Raw genomic sequence first — 26,425 nt, 5'->3', positions numbered from 1 at the left:
GTTAGAAAGCAAGAAATCTAATCTAAATCTCCCGGCACAGCAGAACAGATGATGGTCGGAAAAAGGAAAAACAGCAATTTAGCAGGCAAGTTTGCCGAGTAATGAGTGAGTGGGCGGGGAGGGTTCCCGCAGGCCATGTGGGCTGTGCAGCCTTGTGTTTCTGCGCAGCCTGGATTAATTGCTTTGGGGAGGTGCTCTGGGGGTGAAATTTCTCTGTGGCCCACCAAAATTTTCTCACGGCCCACCAGTTGGCTACTGCTGGTCTAGAATATGCGCTAGTCTATGATTATCCTGTTTTCGCAGGACTTGTCAACATCATTTTCCTGATGTTAGTTGTTTATATTTGAGAGCATATTAAAAAATCCTTTATTTTTGTTCTCCCCCCCCCCAAAGTGGTTTGTAAGATAATTAAATGTTGAAAATCACAGAATCAGTGGTCTAGCTTCTGTTTGTTTACCAAATGTATATACTTACAGAGTCCTACTAAGCCATACTGAATAGGTGACCTTATAGTCACTATTTGAAAATCTCTAAGAATGATCCATTAATTTATCAGGTATCATGTTTCTCAGTCAAACAGCTTATACAAATTGAGTTCTCAATAAAGTTTAAGAAAAAGGTCTGTTTTATAAGTTGAATTTATTAGTTGAAGTACACACAAGAAAATACAACTGCTTTGTCTTATATACAACTGGTTTTCAAATATTTGAAGATGTCTAACATATTATCTTTTACCTCTGAGTCTGAAGGTTAAAAATATAGTATATGCGGTACTTCAACCTGTCCTTGAAGGATTTGGTTTTCAAGCCTTTTACCATATTTGTTACTTTCATTATAGTTTGAGTGGTAGTATTTGAATGACTTGATTTGTTTTGCTTGTGGTCCTCCATTTTTAGTTGTAGAAAAGAAAGGTAATGAACTGGAAGAATTGAGAATGGATTGTGAACACTATAAAGCTCGCTTGGAAGCAGCCCAGGCAGACTGTGTGAGAGAAAGAAAGGTAAAGGAGGATTCCTATTCATTACCCAGTTTATATATAAAAACTATTATTACATTTGCTGGGACTTATTTGAAATCATTATTTCTTAAATTTACATCTTATCTCTCCTTCAGAAGCTTAATGTTCTTTTCCTTTAGGAAAAGATTAGTGGTCTTGAGAATGACTGGCGCAAACTCAGCCAGTGAATTTTCATGGCTAATGATGGACTGGATCATGGATCTGCTTTGTCATAGACAAATACCTTAATTACTATACACCAGCTATTGGCAAATAAGGTTAAAAGTTCAGTCTTTTACTTTCCAGTTCTGTATTTGTTTTCCTGTATTTCTCTACCTTTTAGAAATCAGAGAATATATATCTTAATATACACAGATAGGCTAAAGTTATGTGAGAGACAATATGTGCCAATATTTTGCTCATAGAATTGCTCTTTTAATAAGGTGAAACATGCTTATTGTCAGATTAGCATGACAATCAAATAACCAAAGATATTTTGTATGAGGGAATATTAGTAAACAACTAAAAGTAACTGTACTAAAGAAATTCTCGTATTAGATATTTTTTTCTAGCATGATTGTTCTATTTTCTCATATAGATTTGAGATGCAAATCCCATGTATATGTATATCTAGAGAAGTCCAAAGAGATTCAAAGAGATGACATCTACATAATTTCATTGTTATGTTATTTCCACTTTCCATCAGAAATTTCTGCCTATAGTTAATCAGTTTTCACCAATCTAATGTCTTTGCACATGTTGGTGTACAACTTTCCTTATTTCCAGGTTGCATGGCTGATAAAATGTCAGAGGTTCTCAGATGTTCTTGCATACTTCTGCAAGTACCCTCTGCATGCGAATCAAATAGAACGTTTTTAACAATTCTTTAATGAATCAGCCAAAAATTCATTGTGATATCAGATACAAGACTGCCCATTTCTCTAGGAAGGTGTGTGTGCACTGATGAGCAGAAAACATTTCTTTGGTTTAAGTCACAGAAGATTGCAGAAACTTGTTCCTTTTTCTGTTAACTCTTTGAAGTAGTGATGTATAAAACTGGAAAGAATTGCTGATGAACATATTGAAGTCTTCTCTGTAAGTTAAGCAACATCAGACACAGTATAGGTATATATATTTGAAGTAATCACAAATAATATAATGAGTTTCAGGTTTGCATTGCCTTTCTTTAAAGATCATAAACGATCTGAATTATAAGTTTTATTTTAGTTTATTGCCTTTGTTTTATTATTTTGTATCCAAACTGAATATGATGGTTGACTTATCCTCTGTTTATATATGGAGGTGGAAATCTATTTTTATTATTTAAAAGTACAGGTAATCCTCAATTTACAACATTCATTTAACAACTGTTCAAAGTTATGACAGTGCTATAAAAAATAGTTACAACTGGCCCTCACACGTACAACTGTCACAAACCCCCTGTAGTCACATGATCAAAATTTCAGTGTTTGGCAACCAGCATGTATTTATAACAATTGCACTGTCCTTGGGTCATGTGATTGTCATTTGCAACCTTCTCAGGAGGCTTCCAACAAGCAAAGTCAATTGTGGGGGCACAATTTGCTTACCAACCATGGCATAAAAGGTTGTAAAATTGGGCACAATTCACTCAATGACTTTATCACTTAGGGGTAGCATTGTGGTCCTGATTGTGGTCATAAGTTGAGAGCTATCTATATTTACAGATGAAGAGAATTATTTCCTGTCTTCTGTCACCCAAGATTTTTGTTTCCTTGCCTAGCTTCCTTTTCAGAGAGACTTAGCTTGGATAAATTAAGGTTTCTAGATTTGGGCTGCACCGGTTTATCTGAGTACCCCACCAGCCAGGCACTGAAGTGCCGCAGCTGCAGCGAGACAGAGAGAGGGGCTCTCCAAACTCTCTCTCTCTGTGTATGAGAGAGAGAGTGTACGAGCCCTGTTTTAGTTGGGGCACCCCAGCTGCTGGCAGTGGCGCGGGTGACAGAAGCCACCTGAGCAGTGAGGTGGGGGTGGGGGTGGAGTATGAAGCTAGGCAGGGGGGTGCGGAGCTGCCTCCCCACACCCATTAGCTTACCTGAACATCCCGCCAGCCATGCATTGAAATGCCACAACTGCTACCGCAGCAAGACAAACACTGTGTGTGTGTATATGTGTATGTGAGAGCCTGCCTGCTTTGGTTGGGGCATTTAAGCTGCTGGTGGTGGCAGTGGGGGATAGGAGCCACCTGTTTTTCTCCTCGTCCTTCCCACTGAAGCAGCAGTCGGCTCTGTTAGACAGCAGGGCCTCTCATTTCTCCCCCAGTATGGTGAACTCCAGCTTCAGTTGGGGTGTTTAAGCTGCTGGAGGTGGCAGCCACCTAATGATTGCCCCCTCCCCAACCAGTCAACCTGCACTGCCTGATCTGCTCCCTGCTGGCTGGCACAAAGCTTCACCATTCTTCTCTTCCTCATCATGCTGCCTGCCCAAGTGGCAGCAGGCTCCACAAGACAGGGTCTCATTTGTACCCCGGTGCAGCGAACTCTGGTTGGCTGGACGTGGATGTGAAGGGCCTGGTGCCACAGTGCTTCCTTGCTGAGTGCTTCCTCAGTATCTTACTGGGTTAGGGAGGCCTTGAGGGATCAATCTATCACTAGGCCCCTCCATGGCCTTCCCCACCCTGAGATATCTTATGTGCACATTGGTATTCTTGAATTGTGATCTCTTAGGAAAGTATCCCCTCCTTGTGTGTTGCAAATAGCTATTTTCAGTGGGGAAAACAGGACAAGGAAAGAGGGGAAGAGAGCAAGGAAGGAAAAAGAAAGAGGGGAAGGAAGAAGAAAGAAAGAATGAAGAGGGAAGGAAAAAGGGAGGGAAGGAAGGAAGATTATAATGAGAGTGAGGTTCTGAGGTAAATCCTGCCTTAGCACGGCCACCAGCAGCTCTTCTGCCTTTTGCCATCCGCTTGTCCCCTCCTCCTGACCTCTCCTGGTGGTCTCCCATCTTATCACTGAGGATGCTTTGGTTACAAAGCCAGGCCTCCTCGCAAGGAGATGAAGTGGGCCTCCCTCTGACCCACACACTTTGCCTTCCTACACACACCCTGAGCAACCTGGCCAAGGAGAGCAAGCACAGCAACAGTGGGAGCTAGCCATGCCCACCCTGGCCATACCCACCCTGGTCACGCCCACCCCAGGCCCCCAAAGTCAACTACAATCCTGATGCGGCCCTCAATGAAATTGAGTTTGACACCCCTGATATAATACAGTAAACTTGGTCAAGTCTAACTTGCTTCTTATACTCTCTTTCTAACATGCAGTATGAAAGCATTTAAGGTTCTCAGCAGCCAAACTTAAATACCGTATTTTTCAGACTATAAGACGCACTTTTCCCCCCTAAAAAAGTGGGTGGAAATGTCTGTGCGTTTCATAGAGCGAATATGGGACTGCTTTTGGCCTCCCGAACCTTCTGTGTGTCCTGTTTTTGCCTTCCCCGGCATCCAGAAGCACTCTGCTGGCCAAAAATAGACTTGTTTTGGGGTCCCAAACCCTCTGTGCCAGAGGTGGTATCTAGCCGGTTCTCACTGGTTTGGGTGAACCGGTAGTAGCAATTTGGCCTAGTCGCTGAACCGGTAGTGACTTCTGGCTGGCCATGACCCCTGCCCAGTCACCCAGTCGCCACTCACTCACCCCTTTTGGCCACTTGATGCTCGCTTGCCCCTTCCAGCCACTCGATAATCGCCTCATCCACCCCCGCCCTATATATGTTGCCTTTGCCACATGGCCCAGCTTATCACCTCGCCAGTTGCCTTGCTGATGCCCGCTCAGCTCATCTCATCTCACCAAAGGTAAGCAATGCATGATGCCTGCTCAACCTTTGCCTTGGGTCAGAGGCTGGGGCCCCAGGGACGTGCCATTCCCCAAGGCCCTGAAGCCATTGCCTGCCTTGGCTGGGTCAGACAACATGTGATTCCCTGGCTTTGGCCTTGCCCCGGAGCCACCACCCCCTTGCTGTCTGCCTCAACCAGGTCAGGGAATGCTCCATTCCCCAGCTCCAGACTTGCCCCAGCAGTCCACCTATTAACCACCCACCTCAGCCGGATCAGGGAACACACAAATCCCAAGCTCTGGCCTTGCCCCAGAGCCGCCACCTGCTCACCACCCGCTCTTCCTTAAGCGTGACACGTCACCCCGTTTCCCCACCTTCAGAGGCCCTGGCTCTTAATCTCCCCGCTTCCTTCCCCACGACTGCCTCTTTCGTCGTCCCATGGCTGCAACCTTACCTTCCTCCTGCGGCTGGCTTGCAGGAAAGGCAAGCCAGGGATGAGCCATCATTGCCACTGGGCTCCCCACTAGCCCAAATCTTGCTCCCTTTCTCGCGAGATGCCTGCAGCTGCCGCATGTTTTTTTCAGATTCGGCTGGAGTCTAGCTGCACTGAGAAAAGAACAGCGGCTGCAGGCTTCTTGCAGCAAAAATTACTGATTTCTGGCTTCATTCCACTTCTCCAACGTGCCACTGCTACCGGCCTGTTCTATGCGCCAGCCACCTGCGCGTACCCCATTACTTGCTGCCACTGTGCCTGAGGGACTTGCCCGGGCAAGTCCTAGTGGAGCGGTGCAGCAGGCAATGGGGTGCGTGCAGGTGGCCGGTGCATAGAACAGGCCAATGGCGGTAGCATGTTGGAGAAGTGGAGCGGAGCCAGAAGTCAGTAATTTTCGTGGCAAGAAGCCTGCAGCTGCTTCGTCTTTTTTTCAGTTTGAGAAGCCTCCCAGTTGCTGCCTCTTTGCCAGCCGGAACCAAGCTGGCAGCAGCGGCTAGCTCGAGGCTTCTTGTGCGGAAAACTACTGGAGGTCTCGAACGTGCCAAAAAACCTCTGCTGTTGCCCCCCTGTTCTTTGACAGGACAGTGACAGCACTGCAGCGGCCTGGGAGGCTTCTCACAATCGCACTAAAAAAATAGAACTTGCCTTCCCCTCTGCCACCAGCTGCTGCGGGAGGAAAGTAAGCCCAAAGGAAGAGGTGGTTGTGGGGGAGGAAGTGGGGCTAGGGCCAGGGCATCTGAAGGAGGGGAAATGGCAACATGTGTGACTTGTGAAGGGAGAGCGGGTGGCATGCAGGAGGAGGCCTTTGACAGATTAGGCCAGGCCTGGGTGGAAAATAGGTGAAATAATTTTTTTCCCTTACTGGGTTCTGTGGGTGTGGCCTGGTGGGGGACCATGTGACTGAGTGGGCATGGCTGTGAGTGACTCATACTTGACACCCTCACCAGGCCATGCCCACCAAGCCATGCCCACAGAACTGGTAATGGAAAATTTTGAATCCCACCACTGTTCCGTACATCCTGTTTTTGCCCTCCCCGGCGTCCAGAAGCACTGTGCAGGCCCAAAATGGGCCTGTTTTTGCCTTCCGGAGGCTTCTATGCATCCTGTTTTTGGCCTCCCCGTTGGGGAGGGTAAAAATGGCAAAAAACTATTTTTTTCTTGATTTTCTCCTCTAAACCTAGGTGCGTCTTATGTCCAGTGTGTCTTACAGTCCAAAAAATACGGTAATTGTTATTTAAATTTGCTAAGAGATTTTTTTGCAATTTCTTGCAAAACATTAGAACTATCTGAAAACTATAATTTATACTACTGATCACCTCTTTATATTTTGATTATTTTCAGGAAAAATTAAATATTCGACAGCAGCTGAATGATGCAAAGCAACAATTATTACAACAAGCTGAATATTGTACAGAAATGGGTGCAGCAGTATGCTCATTATTATGGAGTGTTTCTAATAATGAAGATGCAGTTAAAAATATTCTAGGAAGTGTAAGTTTAGCCATTTTGGGGATATTAAATCATTTAATCACTTTTGGAAGATGAAATCACTACCAGCCTTGTTAAAATCCTTTTTAAAAGAGCTTACTCTTTTTCTCAATCTAATTGGAATTAGCACACTATAGTCAAACGTGACATATTTGCTGAAGACTTTCTAGAGTCTACATTATGGTAAATTTATTCCATTTGAGGCCAAATATTGGTCCAAACTTAGTCAACAAGATTGGTAGAATTTAAATTGTCCCTTAATAATGTTAAAGTAAATGGAGAAATTTAGAAGACATATTTAGGAATTAAATTTGTTTTTTGTATATGTTATCAGTTGAATACTCAGATGCAAAAGAAATAAGCAGAAATTTTAAATACTTATTAAGCAGATACAGATGGAACCAGATTAAATAATAAATAACTAATAACGTGTTAACTACTTCTAACTGATATCTAGAAAAAAATCTGTCTTTACCATCTTCAGGAATGCTTCTATGAATGGGGCACATTAGCTTCTAAGGGAAGGCTATTCCATAAGTTTGGTGTTGTAACAAATATCTGGCCTGAAACTGTCATTCTCACTTTTATGAAAATGAGAAACAACAAATTTCTAAGATAGATCAATTCTGTTTGGAGAAGATGATCATGTAGTAGATAGTTCCCAAACTATATACAGCTTTATAAGTCAAATCCAGAAAATCATGGACAACCAATACAGCATAGATGTAATGTGTTCTCAGTAATATCTGGTTGGTAGACTATCATAATTCGTATCAATTGCAGTTTCTGAGTAATTCTCAAAAAGGGCTCTATATAGAGTTCATTATAATCCAGACATTTGGTGAGGATATGAGTTACTGCTGCAAGATCCTCTAATTTCTGTTGAGCAGATGTACCAAGACTGGATAAAGATCCTATCAGTGGTGAGGCCACTTGGTCTTTACATTCCATATCCTCTCGTTTCTTCTTTGGACCCTGGTATTTCTCCAGCTTCTCATACTCGTTCCTGATGTTGCTGCTTAGCACAGCTACATCTATCACCACTGCTATTGTCTATTGTCTGCTATCATGTTTGGTTAGTTTGCCTGTTGTCAGATTTGGAATTTCGGTGGCACTTCCATCGAAGACAGATCGGAGTCCTTGATTGTACGCGGCTTTGATTTGTGCTCTACCCATTGGAGGATCCCAAACAGGGCTGGAGCCACCTTGTAGGGGTGGTGAAAAAGGGGGAGACCACCTGCTGCGTCGAGGGGAACCACATCTCCCCTCCCTTGCTAGGAACACTCCCACTGAAGATGGGCTGTAGTGGTGGTCTAAAATGGCCACCCTGAAGACAAAAGACTGACCAGGAAATAAGGTTGTGCTGGAGCAGTGAAGCTGTGAACAGTATGTGGACCAGGCAAGATATCTGGAAATTAAATGGTAACTCCGGAATTAAAGGGAAGAGTTATTATAAAGATTGTAGAAGTGGCGACTGAAGAGAGAGAGGAAAATTGGAAATTCAAGAAATTGGACTTTGGACTTGAAAAGAATTTAAATTGGATTTGAAAAAAACAGAGGAAAATGTTTAACTATAACAGACTTGGAAATTGAAATGGATAACTACTTGGATTTTGACACTGAATAAGCATTTTAAATGCTGGAATTGACTATTAAAAAGGAATAATAGCTAATAATTGGAAATTAGCGAAATTAATAAAAGCTTCAAAAAGCAAAAAATAAAAGGTGGAAAATTGAACTGAATTAAGAGTGCCACCTAATGGTAAAGGAAAAAAAATCATTGACTTTTTGAAAAGTGCTTGCTCAATTTAAGACTAGAACATGAAATGAAATAAATGGAATTTTATTATAACAAACCCCCTGAAAAGTGGAATGTTAAAACAGTACAGTAAAGGGATATATGAAGATCTTACTCTGGAATTGATTGTTGGCTGTGAAAGGAGTTTGAAAAGAAGCAAATTTAATGGAACTGAGAAATAAAGACTTATAGGCATTGACTGTTCAAATTAAATATAAAAGACGCTAGTTGAAATAAACTACTGGATACAAATATTAAAGAAGGAAAAGAAGAAGTGCACAAAATGATTGGAATGTGTATGGAAATAAGCAGGGGTGGGATATGACAGGGTTAACTACTGGTTCGGGATTTACGAGGTTTGGTGATTTATGATGTGCTTCCCTGCACGCTGCGAGAGCGCGCCTGTAAATCGTCATCAGCATGCTGAATGCAGAGAAGCAGCCTTTGAAACAGCCCTCTTTTCCTGCTTTTTTAACTGCAGTTGTGCCTCGTTCGGCAGCTGAAGTTGAAAAATCAGGAAATAAAGATCAGGTAAGAGCCCGGGTGGGTGGGCAAAAATATCAGCAGGCATAGAACCAGTTATATGTCTGCTGCTCTTCAGAGCTACCGGTTCTACAGAGGTGGACAGAACCGGTAGAAACCCACCCCTGGAAATAAGGTCAGAATTGCAAAGTGAAGAAAATGATGAAAAAAAATTGGAATTATGGTGTATTATATTAGAAAAACTGGAAATGGCGATGCAAATCAAAGAAGAACAAAGAGAGCCAGAGGGGGAGGAGTTAAACAAAGAAGAAATCAGCCTTAAAGAACAAGTGGAGCAACGGACATTAAGACAGGATTAAAAAAGGAGTTAAGATTAAAATTTTAAGGCGATGTGATAAAGGGGGAATTGCTTGGAAGGTTAAACAAAGGAAGAGGAAACAACAGAAGAGGGAATCACAGAGGAGAGATCAGAAGAGGAAGGGGGACAAAACATAGCTGGAGCAAGAAATCAAGAAAATAATAGGGACAAGAAGGGAAATAAAGGGAAAGGACCAAAAAAAATGATAGAAAATAAAAAGCAAGCAAAGATGAGAAGAAATTATATAGTCAGGAGGATTAAAGACGATGGATAGTAGATGATTAGGAAAAGAGGTTCTGCGTGGAAATGTATTGTGGTATTTAAGAATATAGATATAAAAATGGAAAATATTGGAATTGACATTACATTAAGAATTATTGTTAAACTAGATACAAGTCTAACCTGAAATAGATATGGAAATGAGAATTTACTATAAGAATATTAATTAATATTTAGTAATGTGATAATAAAGTAAAAATGGAGTATGAGAATTGAAATGGATAAACTACTATTTGCCTTTAAAAATAATTGAATGGATTAAAATGGGAAAAATAAATTTACTATGTAAAGGTTTTTGGAATAAATATATGACTTAGAATGTAATAGAGGAAAGGGAATACCATGTGGAATCTGATTTTATATATATATATATATATATCATTATAGTTGTGCTTTTAAAGTTGTAGCAACGTTTCGGCAGAATTTCATCTGCCATCATCAGGCTTCTGTATAGTGTTCGTCTGCCGAAACGTTGCTACAACTTTAAAAGCACAACTATAATGACGTGGGAAAATACCCGAACAAAGCTGAATACCATACATATAAATGTCGTGTCGTCATGTGATGTATCACAACTTTTCCCCCCTTCGCTAAACCGGGCATGGGTGTGGCCAGCGTGTGATGCATCTGGGCCGCGGGCCGCGAATTTGACAGCCCTGGTCTATCCCATACACAGTGCAGATGTTCTTGTACACAATGCCACCTACTTGGTTGTGCCATTCAGTATTTCCTGCTCCTGCTTGCATCTTATTCCCTTATTGCTTCTATGGATCTGGTTCTTAGAGCTTGTACTTGTGCAGCTGTGCTCAGGGCTTTCATGCTGTCTTTTATTCTAGCCCTTTCCAGCCACTGATAGGATTTCTCACTGACAGCCAACTCAGTTATCTGATGATGGCACATCTCATGGAAGGTCATGGAATATTGGAATACTGCTATTGTGTCCCCCCAATCCATTTCTCTAGAGTTGCCAAACCCAAATCCTACAACTGTTCATCATATGTTTTAGTCTGAAAACCATTTGTCATGTTTTAGTCTTCTCTAGATTTATTTTAAAAAACCTGCTGCTATCCCTAACAAGCACGAATGGTTGTTTTAACATTGTTTTTAAACCTTGAAATTGGACTGTCTTAAAGACTAATAATTTATCATAATACAAAGTTATCTGTACTGTAGTAACTTAGACTGCTTATTGCAAGATTTGTTTTCTTAGCAACAAACTGTTACTTCTTTAAAATTTCTTACCCATTATATAACTGTTCAAAATCTCAAAATGTGTCAGTGAAGCCATCTGTAGCGTACACCAAAGTTTGTGTTGAATATAAATTATTTATGATATATTAACTGAAGAATTATGTTGACCAATGCTGTAAATTAAAAATATTTATAAACACCAATTGTCTAGTTATGCAAAAAATCTTTATCCTACTGGATTGCTATGTTATATAATTAGAAAAACCTTTGTCCTAGGGTAAGAAGTACCTTATAAAATGAACAACATTTAACTATATGTTTCCTTTTACATTTCATTGTTTGAAGTGCTAGTTTTTATAAACTTGTTGGTTTATTAAATAGTTATTTTACTCTGTGAAATTTCAGGCTCAAGCAGTAAAGTTTTTTAATATTGCTGGACAAACAATGGAGAGTTTTGTCTGCTCTTTAAATGAAGATAGCAAACATCAGGATATGGATTCTGATGAAAGTCAGTTTGTGTTAGGTTTGGCTGGAATTGTTACAAGTAAGTAACTTCTAATATTTTATAGAATAATAAGAAATCACTTAAGTTGACTTACTGCAAATTTATTTTTTAACTTAGCTTATTTTAGTATAACCATGTTATTTATGAAAACTGATCATACCATATTAATGTCTTTCTCCTTGAGAATATATTTAGTACTAATGCATCTTTACTTACTTTGACCAGAACCATATTTGACAAATAAAATAATTCTTCTTTCCCCTCTGGTAGAAAAACTATGGAGTATCTGCCTCAGATTATGCTATGCTGCATCTTCAAAATTTCCGACATTGAATCAAAGTTTTCACTTTGAAATAAGAAAACATAACTTGTTCATAGTTTGAACAAAATATAGTTTAACATTTCTTTCAAATTTTATTTTAGTGATTAATGTAGTATAAATAATGTATCAAAGAAATAATAACATACCACATCTCAAATGTTCTAGGCAGTTACATGTACTATATGTGAAATCAAAATATTTTTCCTGTACACTTTTAGAATTCTCCCCAAAGTTACATGTGCTTATTTCTATAGTGGTGTTGATTTTAAAACTTGGTAATGATACGTAGGGAGACAAAGACCATTTCATTTCTGTGTCCTAACCAGGATTTGCATCTAGAAAACAGAATTTAGCAGTTGCATGCAGCACTCCTCCAACAGATCCAGTTAAGATTAATTCTTAACAAAGTGAGTCACCTTGTTTTATGTCAGGTGAAATTCTAGACCATCAACAATAAAAGCCCCATGTATACTTTTAAACATATTTCTAAATAGTTATATAATATTCATATAAATTACTGTCCCAACTTAATAAAAGCAAACAAACTAAAATACAGATGTTCTGCAGCACAACTATTTATTAGCTATATATTAGTTCTCATGATTTGCTGGTGAATTGTTTGTGAACTGGAATTCATATGCATATTATAATTATTCTGGATTATTAATATTTGTGGATGTCTTGTCCCATTACCTGGAGACTGTTAGGGATGGAGGAATAGATTCAGGTTCAGTCCTAGCAAGACTAAGTAGCTATGAGTGGTTCATATGACATGGCATAAAGCAGGGGTGTCAAACTTGATTTCATTGAGGGCCGGATTAGCATTGTGGTTGTCTGCCAAGCGCCGGAGGCACGTCATGTGAATGGCTAGATGTGCTTACTCTGTCCCACTGTCTGTTTTGGCTTGCAGTTGGAGACCACGGCTGATCATCTCAGCCCCCTTCGCAGGTCTTGCCCTTGGCCTACACATGAAGCGCGTTCCCCTTGTGCATCCAATACACCTTGGCCCCACTTTGGGCTGCCGTCGCCACCACTCAGCAAACTCGCCCAGCCCAAAGGAGGTGAAGTGAGCAGCTAGAAAGGCCGAGTAGAGTTGGTAGAGCATGCCTAGGCCTAGGCCTGTTGGCAGACTGATGATGTCAGGCACCAGCTGTCCCACCCCCTGCTTCACCTTGGCTCGGCCCACGGTGGTGGCAGTAACCTGAGGCAGAGGCACAGGGGGGAGACATGTGATCTGACCTGCTGGATGTGCCAGGCAGCCACTTTCCCTGTCCCAGCCACAAGGAATGGAGCAGGCACATCTGGTGGTCTGCATCACCTGCCTCCCTCTGCCTCTGCTTGGTGCCGATGCCACCACCACACACATGTGAACGGCCAGGAGCAGGGCCTGGAGACACTGGTGCAAGCATGGTGCTGATCTGCAATCTGGTGGTGGCCATCCGGCTGGACTGCAGCCAGCCTTAGATCTGCAGTGACGCCTCGGCCCCATCCCCATGGCATGCACATAGGAGGCGGTGAGCCAGTGGTGGTATTCAAAAACTTTTACTACCGGTTCTGTGGGCGTGGCTTGGTGGGCGTGGCCATGTGACTGGGTGGGGGTGGCTTTTTTTGCAGCCCCCACCCGTTTTGGGGAGCTTCTTAGCCACAGAGGAACCTCTGGGGAGGCGTTTTTGCTCCCCTAAGGCTCTGGGGCTCAGGAAGAAAAGGAACAAAGCATGGGAGGGGCACGCAGCACTCCTCCAAGGTCCGTGTTGGGAGCTTCCTAGCCTCAGAAGCCTCGGGGGCGTTTTTGCTCCCCAAGGCTCCTCTGGGGCTCTGGAAGGCAAAAAATGGAGGGGGCTGAGCTCCTCCCTCCATTTTTTGCCTTCCTGGGCCTCAGCAAGGGGAATCCTGGCACAGCTGATCCTATCTACAGCTGATTATTGGGAGGGAAAAAAGAGAAAGAAATACCTTAGGCGAATGTCAGGCAGGCAGGCAGGGTGAGCAGGCATCGGGCGGGAGGGTGACCAGGTGGGGGGGCGTGGCCAGCCAGAACTTACTACCGGTTCGGCGACCCACGCCAAATTCTTGCTACTGGTTCACCCAATCCATTGCGAACCGGCTGAATACCACCACTGCAGTGAGCGTGAGAAAGCTGGTGTCCTGGGTGAAAAGGAAGTGCTCAGAACGCAGTCCCCAGGGACTCCAGGTCCCGCATGCTCACCCTCCATGTGCATCCCAAGGGGCAGTGCCGTGGATCTAAGGCTGGCCACGCTCCATCCTGGATGTCCTCCACCAGGTTGCAAATCAGCGCATGGTTGGCCTGAGCCAGGCCGAGGCCCCGCGGGCTGGTCCTTTGCTGTTTCTCGGGTGACTCCTGCGGGCCAAATCTTACCATCTTGTGGGCCTTGAGTTTGACACCCCTGGCATAGGGCCTGGCTGTTTGAGGGACTGCCTGTCTCCCATAGTGTCTGCCTGTCAGCTTGTCCTGTGTGCTCCAACATTGTCAACTTGCTATTGATTAAGTAGTATCCTTCAGTGAGACCCAGAAGCCAAGCCTTCTCTTTTGCCTTTGGAGCAGCTTCCCTCCATAGTGTGGATTTCCTGCCTGCCGTCAAGCAATCTTTTGAAACCTGTCTGTCCCTTTTTTTCATTCCCACCCAGACTTGGATTAAAATGGTTTGTTATTTCCTCAGTAGCTGTTGTTCATATATATATTTATCTTTATGCATAATTTGTTTTAACCTTATGAAGCTACCCAGAACCATTTTAGAATTAAGCAGACAATAAACTTACCAAACACAGCAAATACTGCCTAGCATTTTTTTCGTTGTGGAAAAGTTGTGTGATCATTGTTATTCTCTCTATCTATCTATCTATCTATCTATCTATCTATCTATCTATCTATCTATCTATCTATCTCTATCTCTATCTCTCTCTAATCTTTTTTTATTCTTTAAACATCTCTTTGAATGAACAATGTGATTCCACATAATTAGCATTCTTATCCAGTTTCATATATCATTACCTATCCCATTTTTCTTTTGATATGTTTTATTACTTTATATTATTCCATTCATCATTTCCAGAAAAAACAATTCCATCTTAAAATATATTATCCAATATTTGTCCCCTTTCATTGTCAATTCAATCTTGCCACCCATTTTTATTTTATACATTCTCCCCATTATATTCCCTTTAATCCAATATATAAAATATAAAAAATCAATAGTATCAATATAGCCATTTTAATTACTACATTTTATATTAACAACAATGATCTCCTATTTACTATTATATACGCATATTTTCCCCCCAATCGGGTTCCACATGGTATTCTTTCTCATTACATAATAAATCTTATATTTATTCAAAACAACCGTGTCCCTATGGGGGCGCGGCTGGTCCCCCAGCGGGGCGCTCGGGGTTCTGGGGGGGGGGGGACTGGTATTCGGTATTTTTCCTATTACATAATAAATCTTATATTTATTCCAAAAACATTTATATATCAAATTTCTATTTCCCATTTTATTTCCATTTATCCAGTTATAGATATTAATAACAATGTAATCATTTTTAACTTCTGTACTCTGTATTCGCTTTCTTCATCACCTTGCTGAATATTACATAGTAATCTTCATATTCACTTTCCTCATCACATAATTATATCTTAGATAGTAATCTTATGATAAATTCTTATTTCCATTTCTATTCCAGTTAAATTTATTTGTCTATTTTTAACAATAATTCACAATAAACTTTTAATTCCAAATTCCCTAACCTATATATCTATATTCTTAAGTATCAAAATTTCCATGCAGAATCCCCTATCCTTCACATCTTTAACCATCATCTCTTGGTCTCCTAGCTATATCATTTATTAGACTCTCATCTTCGTGGCAGCCATTTTAAGGCTACCGCTACAGCCTGTCTTTGGAAGGAGTGTTCCTAGCTGAGGAGGGGAGATGTGGCTCCCCTCAATATGGCAGGCGGTCTCCCCCTTTTTCACCACCCCTACAGGACAGCTCCAGTCCGGTTCGGGACCCTCCAACAGGAAGAGCACGAATCAAAGCCATGCACGATCACGGAATAAAATAAAAGACAATCTCAGTCAGTTACCTTGAGCTCTTGGGCAAAGGTCATGAAATAAACTTAACAAGTAAAACAATAATCTGGAATAATTATCTCTGAGTCCAACCTACCCAACTGCCCAAGGGTGTCCACAGCATTAAATCACAAAAGTCCAACTCTTTGGAATGTACAACATCTTTAATGTTGCTTTACACATTTAGAAAGAGGTGGAGCTTGTGCTGCAACACTACTTTTATCAATCTGATCCCTTTCCCTTCCATATCGATATTAATAAGAAAGTTGCCTTATGTGTGACATGAGTGGAATATAAATTTAATTAATTATTTAATAATTATCTACTAGAGAAAAGGTAGGATATAAATCTTAAGTAATATAAATGAATGATCTGTGTGCAACTAATTAGCAGGCTTTCTGAAAGTTACTTTTTCAGTAGTGCTCTTAAATAAGAACACAACTTATTTAAAGTGTTTATGTTTTATTTTGTCTTTTCTTAGATGTTGCTGCTTTAGCAATTGGTCGTGAATTCCTTGTTGGTTCAAATCAGGAACTGCTGGACACAATGATTCAGCTGCTGAGAGATATGAAGCCAGGATGTTGCACCAAATTGAAAGTGTATGATAATCATTTTTGAATTAAAGTGTTATCTTCAATATCTTATATTAATATTACATGAAACAACATTACTTTTATATTAAACAAATTTATCTTAATATGCCACTGCTAAAATGTTGTGGCAGAACAGTTAAAAATGCATGCTCTAAATAGTAAATTTTCCAAAGAAAAGAAAGTACTATTCAGTCCCAAACCTTCAATCTAAGCAACCCAATTAGGATAGCAATTTATTTTTTATCATGCTGGGTAAAATTGCAGAAATAAAAATGGAATAATACTAAATCTATCCACATATACATTGGGACTTCTAAGTTGTTTCTTTTTGAAAAGACAACTTTGTGCAAACTTGTAAGTCATTTTCAAAACTCTAAGAAGTTCCAGAAATACTCTTCTTAGTGTATCAGATATAAGGGGTGGACTGATAAAGTAACAAGTTCCAGCTCATGAATACTGTTACTTACCCATATATTAACAAAAGTTTTCTACAATAAATTATTTGACATGATTTAGCCTGGAAAAAATTTCCTTAGTTTTTTTAATTACAAGTAATTTATTTAATTTTCATTTGCTACTTAACAAAATTGCATTATGCAGATTTTAGTGTCTTATATATTATTATAAAGAATGGACAGCAGGGGGTGTTATAGGCTAGATTTTCAGAGATTGTGGATCATAGAACTATATTTTTGTGGCTAAGAGAATATATATTAAAACGTTATACCTAATGAAAATGCTTAAGCAAGTATAAATATAACTTTGTGATGTAAAAGTTACAAGAATAGTGATAATAGGAGGAGGTTTTGAAGAATTAAGAAGCATTTCCTAGGGCCTAATGTTCTAAATAGAGTTTTCCTTTTGTACAACTTAATAGTATATATATACACTCTATAACTTCTGTAGACATTTATTGCACAGCTTTCTCAATTGCCTAGAAAAAGAACAGCTGAAAAACAGAAGCACAAACATGCTTTTCTGTAACACTTTTTAAATCTGGTTTGCTGTGTCTGCTGATAAACAGATGGTAAAAATGTATTGCAAAGTGTTAATATTTTCTGTTATATGAAATTTAATATGATTTTCTTTGTTTAATGACTTAGTGGAGCAGCTGTTCCTATTTTCTCTGGGAAGTTTTGAATTAGTATATGGCCTTCTTGGAAGTTGATAGATGGGAACAAATTGGAACATTTGCTTATTGTTAGTATGAATGGTGAAACAAAGTAGCAGATACTGACAGGGCAAAAAAAACCCTTGTTCCCAGTGTTGCTGTGTATGATCTTCAGCAGATAGACCTATTGACTTCTCTTTTCAACAAGAACTAGCCCTGTGATAATTATTGTAGTTTTTTCTTCTAAGACAGTTTTTGTAAACCAAGCTTTTAATTTTCTGCTTTATTTTGATGATATATTGAAAAAATAGTTGCAGGTACAATGCACTTGTAATTTCAGATGTGTTTCTTATTTGAAGTGATCTAGCATTTTCACTCCCTCATACAACTCTATAATCTACTTGATGGATGATACTCATAAGGCAACAATTTTTGAATCTAGAATCTATTTGAATCTCAAATAGGCTAATTTACAGAATGTGTCCAAAATCTAGAATCCATGATTCCAGTAGAATTGAAATTTGGCAAATTTTATAAAACATTTTGTGACACAATGCAAAATGTCATTAATCATTTCTTGTGATCCATTCCCGATATTTGACTGTATACAGTTCAATTGCATATTATCAAGGTAGTTACATCTCTGAATATCTCCCTGAATTTTTAAGAACTTTTCAAGCATATTTGAAGTTCTGCTGTTGTTAAAGGCATTGAGAAATCTGGTAAGGAAATATCTCAGAAGTAATGACCCAAAGACTCATGTGTTGTCTAATTTGATCTAAATTCTTCTGAGTTCAGGATTTCTTACATTTGTTAAAAAGAATCTTTAAAGGGATTGAGATGTAAGATAACATGTAAAGCAGATTAAGACCCATAAGTAATATATTATTAAATAACAAGAAATTATTACAATCTTTATGTTGGCATTCAATCTATATTTTCCTAGGAACAAATATCGCAATAGAAATAACTTTCAATCTACTCTAAAATCTAGCCTGGAGGCATGTAGCAGAGCCTCCAGGCACTGTGGTGTTTGTTATAGCCCATGAAGGAAGGAGGAACAAAACACTTAGAACCTTTACTATCTCCTTTCTGTAGTGAAGAGAAGAAGGCATGAGATTACAAAGCTCTCAAAAGAACCCATTCCTTCTTTTCCTCTCATTCTTTTTACAAGTACCTGCTGTACCTCCAGATTTAGATAATATGCTCCACCTCTTTACTGTTATTCTCTATTTTTATTCATTCACTTTTTCTTATGATACTTTCTATAGTACGACTCATGTTGTACAGTTTAAAGATTAAGCTTTATTTCAAAGATGTAGTTTTACTCATGAAAATATAATCAGTTAAATTGGTTTTAAGCCCTCATAGTAATTTCATTTATCAGGTTGCCCTTACATTTAAAACAAATCTAGCACATTTCTCATTAAACGCAGTTAAATCAAGGATTTACTTGTATATATGTACACATATGCTACTACAGTATCTTCAAATCAAAAGGTGCAATATAAATTTTGACCAAAAATTACTTCTTTGCATTTCAGTCATTTTTTAATTTTTTATTGCAGGCTGATGCTAATGTCCTTATATAATATTAGTATTAACATAAAAGGTGTGAAGTACATCAGTGAAAATGCAGGATTCTTCCCACTAATCGGGTGGCTCCTGAATGGTAAGGTTTTTATAAATACAATAAAAATTGAGGATTTTATTGTACAATATTTATTCTACAATAAATAAAAGTATAAAATGCTCAATAACATTATTTTTAAAAATTGCTCCTCTAAATTTATTAGAACAGTATGTTATATACTAAAATGTTGCCAAAAAGTTGTGTTGTTTAGGATCAGTGTAAAAGATAGAACATTTATATACGGGGACAAGAAAGAGAAAGGCAACAGGATGAACTCTCTGAGGAAAAACACATCAGAGTTGTAATTAGCAGGTGATACAGCCAAGGTTTTAGATTCTGATATGTAATGATGAATGATGCTAATAATAGTAAATTTATTAGTATTTTTAATTATATTTATGATTACTGCCCTTTCAAATATTCACAGATACATTATATTGTAATCCTTGTAATAGGCTTTTTTCACTGAATAATTTTCAGTGTTGCCATTTTTAATATTGCACAGGGAATGAATGAAGCTAAAAAAACCCACATAGTTGTATCAGTGAGTTGAAGCAGAGGCAACATTCAAATCGAAGGGCTTCCTCATTTGCAACTGAATGTTTTTATCAGTGGTGGTTTTCAAATAATCTTACCAACAATTTGCTGAAGGTGGGAGGGCACACACATATGCATGTGTGGCTTCTGCGCACCTGGCTTCTGCGCATGTGCGTGCGTGCACAGCTTCTGTGCATGCATGCAGCGAAGCTCGACCGAGCAGCCTTTTGGTGCCTGCTGCCCTCCAACTCTGTTCTCTCTTTGGTGCCTACTTCTCTCCGCTACTGCTCTAGCTGGGAGAGCGTCTTGTGCAATTTAGCAGCTGTGAGCCGCTGCTTTGGTCCTCTAAATTGCAGCTGAGAAAAACAGCATTCAACATGGCTGCTACTTCTCTGTGCCACAGCGCTTTCCGGATGGAACTTAGAGGACCCAAAGCAGCAGCTGACTGCTGCTAAATTGCACAATATGCTCTCCTAGCAAGAGCAGCAGCAAAGAGAAGCAGCTACCAACCTGCAGAACACATGGAGTGTCTCCACAAGTGACTGAGGCTCAGCAAGGGATGGAAAAAAGGGCTGCAAGATCTCCGCTGCAGCGCTTTCCGGATGGATATTCTTAAAGGTAAGAAGAACCATCTGGTCTGTTCCCAAACTGCTTCGGCCCTCCTGTGCCCATGCTGCCCCCCCCACAGCCCTTTGGCCTAGCACAGCAGGCCACAAGCCAAATAAATTCCTTTGGCCTGGAAGGCTGTAGTTCGAAGTCATAGGGGGGTGGCAGCATGTGGGCAGAGGCTCCGGGGCAAGGCTGGAGCCAGGGAATGATGCATCCCCAGGCGCTGACCTGAGGCGAAGAGCGAGTGGGAGGCATGCTTACCTTTGGTGAGCAGAACAGGCAAGGTGCGGAGTTTAGCTGGGCTGTGTGGCAAAGGTGAGATATATGGGGCATGGTAAGCAGGTGGGCGGGAGCAGGGCCAGCCACAGGTGGTATTTGCCAGTTTTCTAAACTACTCAAATGTTCTGCTAGTGGTACACCAGAGCAGGTCCGAACCTGATGAATACCACCTCTGGTCTTTACCATTGTTCTCAGTGGCTCCCCAGTATGTATTATTTCTGATTTAAAAATCACAATATTGTATGTGCTTATTTAGATATGTGATTATTTTCACTGGAATATATTCTCAAATAAATGTACATAGGAATGGAAGTTGCAATCCTAAGCAGAGAAGATCACTGAACATAGTACTATATGTTTTATTTGTAACTAAACATTCATAGGACTGCACTGTATATATAATACTGTTGTAGAGCCCTGACATTGAAACTTTAGTTTGTTATTTGATTTCTATTTCTGCCCATCTCAACTAGTGACGACTCAGATCAGAGCTGTCAAACTCGCGGTCTGTGGTCCGGATATATCATGCCCTGGCCATGCCCATGTGTGGTTTAGCAAAGGGGGAAAAAGTCTCAAGATGTCACATGACAACACCTTGACAATGCGAGTTTGAGACCCCTGGCTTAGATGCTTTCAATATTGGTTCATCTTCTACTCTTTAGCTCCCTCTGCTGGTCAAAGAATAAATCTTTTTCTTAAAATAACTTTTTTTTTAGATCAGTTGGTATCTTCTGCCATTAAAAATAAAAAGATTGCAATCTCCCAAAACGAACAATCCAGAATTGCAAATTGTAAATCCCAATGTCCTCACACAGGTGGCAAGTTCATTAAAATGATAAAATAAAATAAGAATTTTTAAAAATCCTTGTTTGTCCATCAAAATTAGAAAGAAAAAAGTACTCCACACTTCCTTATTTTAATTCACCTCCAGTAATTCTCCTCCTCCTTGTTTAACAATAAACCCCAAATGGCGCAGTCTTTCAAAAAGAAGTAACAGTCTGTGACCAAAAAGAGCCCTTTTTTAGTTTAGTAAAGATCAGATAAAGTGTTTAAGAAGTGAAAGGTATGACTTATTTTCTGTTTGAAAAATAAATTCCAAAATGGTTGCTTTTTCAACAATGAAGTGATTGCAGCCCTGGCTCTCATCTAGACTGCTCATCTGAGAACTTCAAAGTGCCACTCTAGAGACTTCTCACAAGCTGACACTTGTGGGTGATTCTGGGACTCTCCCTAACCCAGATAGAGATAAAGAAATCCATGCAGATTTTACTCCCCTAGTTGTTGCTGACTATAGGAGGCAGTGCTCATCTCCATTTCAAAGGCCATTGAGCCAGCACTTTCTGAAGACATTTCCATGGTCATGTGGCCAGCATGACATCACGGAGTGCTGTTACTTTTCCCACCAAAGTAGTACCTATTTACCATACTATTACTATTTACCATACTATTACTATTTACCATAGGTCGTCTTTTCGAGGGGTGTCCTATTTTCCCCACACACACCTTGCCTGACCCCTGGGCCGCTTCTTTTGAGGCTGAAAAGAGTGAGCGTCATGCTTCACCTGGCCGCCGGGCCACTTCTTTCGTGGGTTTATTCTCTAATACCTCTCCCTCCCTCTCCCCCTCTCTCTCTTTTTTTCTCTCTCTTTCTTTCTCTCTCTCACACACACCAATAATAAATCCAATCCTAATTTTTTTGGGGGGTGGGGGGGCTTAATATTACGCCTACCCCAAAAATAAGCCCGGGGGATGGTCATGGCCAGCATGAGTGGCGGCACGGGGGTGGCAACTGTTCAGCTGCAGAGCGGGGCAAAAGTCATTCTGCACTGAAGCAGGGGCATTCTGAGCCTTCAATGTATCCCAGGATTGCAACGCTGAAGGTTCGGAATGGAGCCTTCAGCGTTGCAATTCTGGGATATTCTGATGGCTTGGAGTGGAGCTGTTTTCTTGAAAGGCAGGAAAATGGGGAGAGGAATTTTCCTGCCTGTTATCCATTCCTCTTGGAGCACGACCCTGCAAGGCTTGTTGTGGTGTTGCACTCATGAATGGCAGCACCTCCGTGAGCTTCTGGTGCAGCTGGCATCCTGCTGTGAGCGGCTGTGCCAGTGTATCCAAACTCGCAGCGATGCCGCTGCTCGTACATGCAACAGCATAGCAATCCTTGAAGGGTCCTCCTCGAAGAGGCTGCGCCAATGTGACACCTCACAGCAATGCCGCCGCTCACACGTGCAATGCAACAACAAGCCTTGGAGTGGAACTGTTTTTGCAAAAGGCAGGAAAATGGGGAGGGAGAGGGAGCTTGAGAAATAAATGACAGGCAGGAAAATTCCTCTCCCCATTTTCCTGCTGTTTGTGAAAAAGGCTCCATTCCGAGGCTTCAGCGTATCCCAGGACCCTGCAAGGATTGCTGTGCCATTGCTCGAAGAGGCTACGCTGATGTGACGAGCCTTACAGCAATACCACTGCTCACATGCGCAACTGTTAATGTTTGAAAGCTAGTTACATCAAATAATTCTGATAAATACCTTAAATACCTTATCCAGGAAATTTGGAGTATATAAACATAGGAGTATATAAACATAGGAAACTAGGAGTATATAAACATTTTCTGTAAATTGTTTAACATTAATACAGAGTAGAATATGATACCTGAAAATGTGATCCCAGAGTTGCAAATACTAGATATTAAAAAGAAAAAAAATCTAGGATTTTTTTGTTTTGTTTTATCCCCTTTTGTCTGATGTAGGGAGTGCTAACCAGCCATCTTTAAAAAAAATGTCAGAGAATAAGAAAAAAAAGGAACCAGACATGCTGATTGGCTTTACCATTATTTTAATTGCATCTATTGGCACAATCAGAATTCCCAGTTGTCTGGAATAATGTTCCAATTTAGGGTTTTTATCAAACATATTGAGTCAGAGAGCATTTTAACATTGGGTTCAGAGTCAGTGGATATTAAAGGTAGCACTGCTATCTCTGTGCTTTGTGGATTTAATGTAGAGAACATTGGTAAATAGGCAGCTGAAAAATTAGTTTTAGAAGGACTTCACTGGAATAATTTAGAACTTCTTTAAATTATAACAATGGTAATTATTTTTGCCATTTATTGTATTTATATGGTGACCATTCTTTAAAGCCACATCGCTATACTATTTTCTTTCTCTCTTCTAGATCCAGATCCAGAAGTAAGTTTTCATGTATTACGACTTCTCCAATCCATGATTATGGAGCCAGATATATTAACTAAGTCAGGTCTTGAAATTCGTGAATCCCTACCACTTCCACGTATCCTTTTGCTATCAAAGAGCTGTAATAAAGATCTACAAATTCTGGCCCACGAGCTGCTTGAGGACCTCAGAGTACTAGAAGGTGAAATGTAAGACCCTTGCTGAGGATATCATTAATTTTTTTTCAAGCATACGTTTAAGTTCTGTAATAATTTGTAAAATATTATACCTGCTTTCTAATATATTTAGTCATTGTAATTAAATGGTTTAGATGCTTGGCATTCCTGCACAGGAATCCCGTCCATAAATAGCATCTCAGAATTTCTAGGCTTGTGATGTATGAAGTCTCTTAGAAATACTGAGTTTAATATCTGCAATATTACCATAACCCTCCCTTAATCAGAATCTTACCTGATAGCTAAGGGATATAGTTCAGAATTTATATTTTCTACATCATAACTTGTTAAGATAAAATCAAGTACCTTTGGTCTGTATTATTCTTCATCTGGCTTCCTCTTATTTTAGTGACAGTGAGAATAGTCTTTAAATTTTGATTTTTAACATCAAAAATGATCCCAACTTAAAAATCTAGTAAAGGATGGAAAGACTTCATTTTTTGGTAAATATTTATATCAAAACTGGAAGTTAAATTACCAGCAGAATTGTCTGGGTGAAAGATTACTGGGCAGAAGGCTCTGTCTGTTTCCCCCTGGTTTCTTCACACTATATAAGTTTACTGCATTGGAAAGGGATAAAAGAAGAACATTACCATTAGAAAAACTGCCTTTTCCTTTCCTGGTACTCTCCTGGGTCCTAGGATTTTTAGAAGGATTAGCTATGGAGTAGCATAAGTTGTAAAGCTTTTTTTCCATTGCTGACTGTAGACTTCTATTTCATTCTGTGCCTTCCAAAGTTGAGCCTACCAGCGTAGCACGTGACTCCCGCAAATTGCCTCTTATGTTATTCTAGAGACAAGGGGAGAATATAAGTGGAGACAGCCAACAGTAGCTGTCAGAGTTCATTTTGCCCTAGCACCTCACTCATAGTGGTCTAGGCACAAGCATTATCTTTGGTTATTAGCCGGGCTGATTCAATTTGGTGTTATCATATTTCTTATTCTTTAATGCTTCTGTGCCACATCCCTTCTATTTCCAGGGAAACTGAAAAGATAACTACCGTTTATCCTGTATCTATGATTTTGTATAGTGCTAGCTAATTTAAAAAGGTTAGCATTTTAAAAGACTAGCCAAACAAGGTAGAGACTAGCTAAAAAGAGCCACTAGCATCCTCCTTTGGGCTTTAAGCAACTAGGACGATGACATTTTGCTAGGCCTGATTGTTAGTATGGTAATAAATAATTCATGGACATACAAATATATTAGTAACAATTTTTCAATGGTCATTTATTAAGCATTTAAGAGTTTCCTGCTGTTCCTTGCTAAAATGAACAAGGAGCAGTGATTTTATCTCCTTAAGATTAAGATAGTCTTTCATGTTGTTTTTAAATTGTCTAAAATGTTGCAGTGTAACTTTCTATAGGAAAATCTTCAAACTGAAGTGGGGGCATTTTTATTGATAAATTTCCATGTCTTCCCCCATAGTTGTCTTTGCACTGAGAATACCCATCTTCTGAAGTTGTAAGCTATTTATATTAGTATTGTAAAAGTATTGCCCTCTTTTATTTTCATAATTAAGATATTTAAAATATGCCAATACTGTGGAATGGCTGAACATTAAAATGCTGAAAGCATTCAATGTTGAAAATAAAATAAATAACTTGGGTAACTAGCTCTGCACTTCCCTGGGTTCTCTTTTGAACAAAGGCCCACTTTTATTGTGGCTAGGAGACATCCAGAATGAATAAGAACAAAACATGGATTTTGATATTTCTGCTCTTTTTTTTCCAAACTCTTGTTACATTTAAAAATATATATCTGAAGAGACATGTCCTAAGAATTTAACTTATTTACAAAAGTTCTACTTTGGCTTTGTTTTTTTTATGAATACCACTTTTCTTCTGAGATGGATTTTGGCTTTTGAAATTCAGAAATTATGAAAAATATAATTGTAGTAAAGATGCAGTTACATTTTGAAAATAATATTGAATTGTATCTTTTTTTTTGAAAGAAGTAATATACATACTTATTATAAAAATGTTTTTGAGTGCTTGAATAGTCTTAGTCCTGATATGTTTACATTTCCAGTTCTCCCCATTACAATGTGTTGCCATGTTGGCTTAAAATTGTTAGAAGGCAAAGATTTAATACAATAAATAAAATTACATTTGATTATATCTAAGTTATCTTTATGTCTCATTGATGTATTGAACCATGCCCATTCAACTTTGCTGAATTCTGGTTTCAAATTTTAATACAGTGCTAACCTAAAATCTATAAAAGTTTGTAATTTTAGAATAGTCAGAAATTTTACTTTCCAACAAAAGATTAATTTTAGTTAGAAGCAAGGAAGGAGTTGATGTTATAACTTTGAATGCCGAAGAGTAAAAAAGCACTCATTTCATTAAAAGAGGCATCACATCATTATCATATATGAAAAGTAATTAATGATTTGTAGTCTAAAAATCTTCTGGAAAAGAAGTCATCTTTTAGAAATAATATCCCTATTCTCTGCAGA

General features: G+C 39.5%; 1 protein-coding gene across 2 annotated transcripts in view; it reads left to right on the top strand.

Annotated features, from left to right (window-relative positions):
• The window catches only part of HSF2BP (heat shock transcription factor 2 binding protein), a 29,574-nt gene extending 3,490 nt beyond the window's left edge, over positions 1-26,084 (top strand). Inside the window, exons 3-8 of one of the 2 annotated variants that reach the window (XM_026674028.2) lie at positions 897-1,000; positions 6,636-6,785; positions 11,297-11,435; positions 16,284-16,401; positions 19,075-19,178; positions 23,736-26,084. In XM_026674028.2, the coding sequence (XP_026529813.2) occupies positions 897-1,000; positions 6,636-6,785; positions 11,297-11,435; positions 16,284-16,401; positions 19,075-19,178; positions 23,736-23,944 (824 nt within the window). In that variant the 3' untranslated portion in view covers positions 23,945-26,084. The remainder of the gene's footprint in view (positions 1-896; positions 1,001-6,635; positions 6,786-11,296; positions 11,436-16,283; positions 16,402-19,074; positions 19,179-23,735) is intronic. The other variant, XM_087966796.1, reaches the window with a different exon arrangement.
• Positions 26,085-26,425: the final 341 nt, after the last annotated feature.

Source organism: Notechis scutatus, chromosome 5, assembly GCF_049901735.1.
Source record: "Notechis scutatus isolate UNSWTSFEM ecotype Mainland chromosome 5, rNotScu1.2, whole genome shotgun sequence".
Taxonomy (NCBI): domain Eukaryota; kingdom Metazoa; phylum Chordata; class Lepidosauria; order Squamata; family Elapidae; genus Notechis; species Notechis scutatus.
The sequence above is the reverse complement of the archived record's forward strand: the minus strand, read 5'-3'. Positions and strand labels throughout refer to the sequence as shown.